General features: G+C 59.2%; 1 protein-coding gene across 4 annotated transcripts in view; it reads right to left on the bottom strand.

Moving 5' to 3' along the window:
* Positions 1 to 330: 330 nt before the first annotated feature.
* LOC130573565 (tyrosine-protein phosphatase non-receptor type substrate 1-like) overlaps positions 331 to 2,345 on the bottom strand; it is a 27,526-nt gene continuing 25,511 nt past the window's right edge. For 3 of the 4 annotated variants that reach the window (XM_057366059.1, XM_057366060.1, XM_057366061.1), the window contains one exon: positions 332 to 1,780. In XM_057366059.1, the coding sequence (XP_057222042.1) occupies positions 1,526 to 1,780 (255 nt within the window). In that variant the 3' untranslated portion in view covers positions 332 to 1,525. Of the gene's footprint in view, positions 1,781 to 2,345 lie in introns of all 4 variants that reach the window. The other variant, XM_057366062.1, reaches the window with a different exon arrangement.

Below are 2,345 nucleotides of genomic sequence, written 5' to 3'. Positions count from 1 at the left end.
GCAGTAGGGCCACCCCCTGCTCAGTCCTGGCCTGTGGGGTGCATTGCTCTCCTCCTCATGGTGCCAGGGGAACCAGCACCATTGGCCTCATGCCAGCCTTGAGCTCCTGCCTTCCTCTTCTTCTTCCCTCCAGAACACACTAGAGGGCTGTGCAGGATGAACCCCGCCTCTCCTCCTCACTGCAGGACACACACAGATCCTCCATCCCACACACAGACCCCCAGCCCACCCTGAACCCCAGTGCTGGTGACGAGGTGACCTCCCTGAGCACAGGGACATGCCGACGTGCGGGAGCAGCACGGGACTTTTCACTTTTATTATAAAAATATCTTGCAAGCAAAAAGAAAAAAAAAAAAACAACAAACAAAAACAACCCCAAAGAAGTCTGTACAAGCAGTCACATTGCTCTTAAAGCACCCCCAAGGACCCCAGGTCCCCCCAGTCCCCCACATTTCCACTACTGCAGGAGCCAACACGGTGAGACCCCACATGGTGGCCCAGGTAGTGGGCACATGGAAGACATTTGTCCCCATGGGTGGGCTGAGGGGAGCCTGCCTGGCCCCCAAGACAGAGCTGTAGAAGGCCATAGAAGTCTCTCATAAACTCTGTAGGGTTTGGGGGGGGTTTCTTTACTGAGGCCTCGGTCTTAATTTTGCACATCTTATTCTAGTGTTAAGTACACAGCAGTACACCYACGTACAACACAAAACATTGGGGGTTTCAGCTCTAAAAATTAACAGTTACATGTCAAACAGTCAAAACATGTTACACGGTACCTGCGGGGAGCTCCCGGSGGGAGCCAGGCTGGGGGGGCCCCTCAGCAAGGCTGGGGGGGCCCTCGGACGCTTTGTACAAGCCTGGGGCAGCGCTGGTGGGTCCCAGTGCAGGGCAAGGCTGTGCACAGGACGATGATGATGAGGAGGATGCTCAGTGCTGGGGAGCCAGACCTGGAGCCCCCCTGGACGGCAGGATGGGGGCCTGGGCTCRTTGGCCTTCCAGCCTCTTGGCCACGGGGCGAGACGGAGGTCCCGCAGAAGGGACACTTGGGAAGAGAGGCGGACACATCGGTCCTTCCTTTAAAGCCAGAGTTTGGTGTCCAGGCGCGGTGGCAGAGCCCCAGAAGGCAGTGTGGGGGCCCTGCTGGTCCTGGGAGGCRTGGGCCAGGCAGTGGCATCCCCGTGAGAGCTGGTGTGGAGGCACTGTACCTGTCCCCTCAGCCCAGCCACAGCTTCCTACAGAGCTGCTGCTCTGCTGGCTGAATCTSCTCGTGGGCAAACCCGGCACACTGAGGTTGAGAACCCCCCATGGGGGGTCCCGAAAGGACGGAGCTGGTAGCCCCAGGACTGAACTGCCCCCCAAAATCATGTCTCTCTGTATGGGAGAAGACCCCCACAAGTATTGTGGGCTCCATTTCCACCCTAAAACAAAGGTACCGCATCTTCACATTGCTCCAGAGCTTCCAAGAGAAGTCYTGGGGAGAAGCAGAGCTGCTCCCCGCAGGACAGGGGGTCCCAGCAGCCACCGCTCACTTCCTGGGGATCTGGACGCTGGCGTACTCAGAGCCAGCCTCCTCGGGGCGYGGGGCCGGCCGCTTGGGCGCCTTGCTGAGGTGCACCATGTCCAGGTCRGCGTAGGTGAGGTTGTCGTCGCTGTTGGGCGCCTGGTTGGTCTGGATGCAGGCATACTCCGACTGCTGGCTCATCTCCACCATCCGGCGGATGGTCTTCCTCTCCTTGTCGAAGTTCAGGTCCGCGTAGGTCAGGTTGTTGGGGTCRGATTCCTGTGTGAGGCACCAAGAGTTCCTCCTCTGGGAAGATTCTTGGAGGAACCCACCCAAGCACCAACCCACGGCCCCATGCTGGAGTCAACTCCACTGCAGCTTGGCCAGGGACACCTCAGTCCCTGCTTGGATGGGGGGAACAATGCCAGCAGCCACCACCCCACAGCCACGCTCCACCCCATGCTACAGCTCCAAATCACGACCCCCCTGGCCCCCTGTCCTGGCTTTAGAGCCACTGCCACAATTCCACAGGCACCACTGAAGCCACTCCATCACCCCATCCCGGCAGGGCCAGCCTGCCCAAGCGATGCCCACGTGGGAGCTGGCAGAGCCTGGGTGGGATGGACAGATTGCTGCTGATCACGACTTTGCTCRTGGCTGCGTCACCAAATGCAAAACAACTCCACAAATAGCCGGGCTGGCTATCGCACAGCTGGCTCTCCAGGCAGCACAAACCCAGACTGTACTGGGAGGAGAAGGAGGAGGAAGAGGAGGAGAGGGAGGATAAAGGCCGAAAAGATTCTGGGAAGTGGCCACCTTCTTCCTGGGGCAGCTTCCCTTCCAC

This window comes from Malurus melanocephalus, unplaced genomic scaffold (genome assembly GCF_030028575.1).
Source record: "Malurus melanocephalus ecotype Western Australia unplaced genomic scaffold, MMel_1.1 scaffold_59, whole genome shotgun sequence".
NCBI lineage: Eukaryota > Metazoa > Chordata > Aves > Passeriformes > Maluridae > Malurus > Malurus melanocephalus.
Note: the sequence above shows the minus strand (reverse complement) of the source record. Positions and strands in the feature narration are given on the sequence as shown.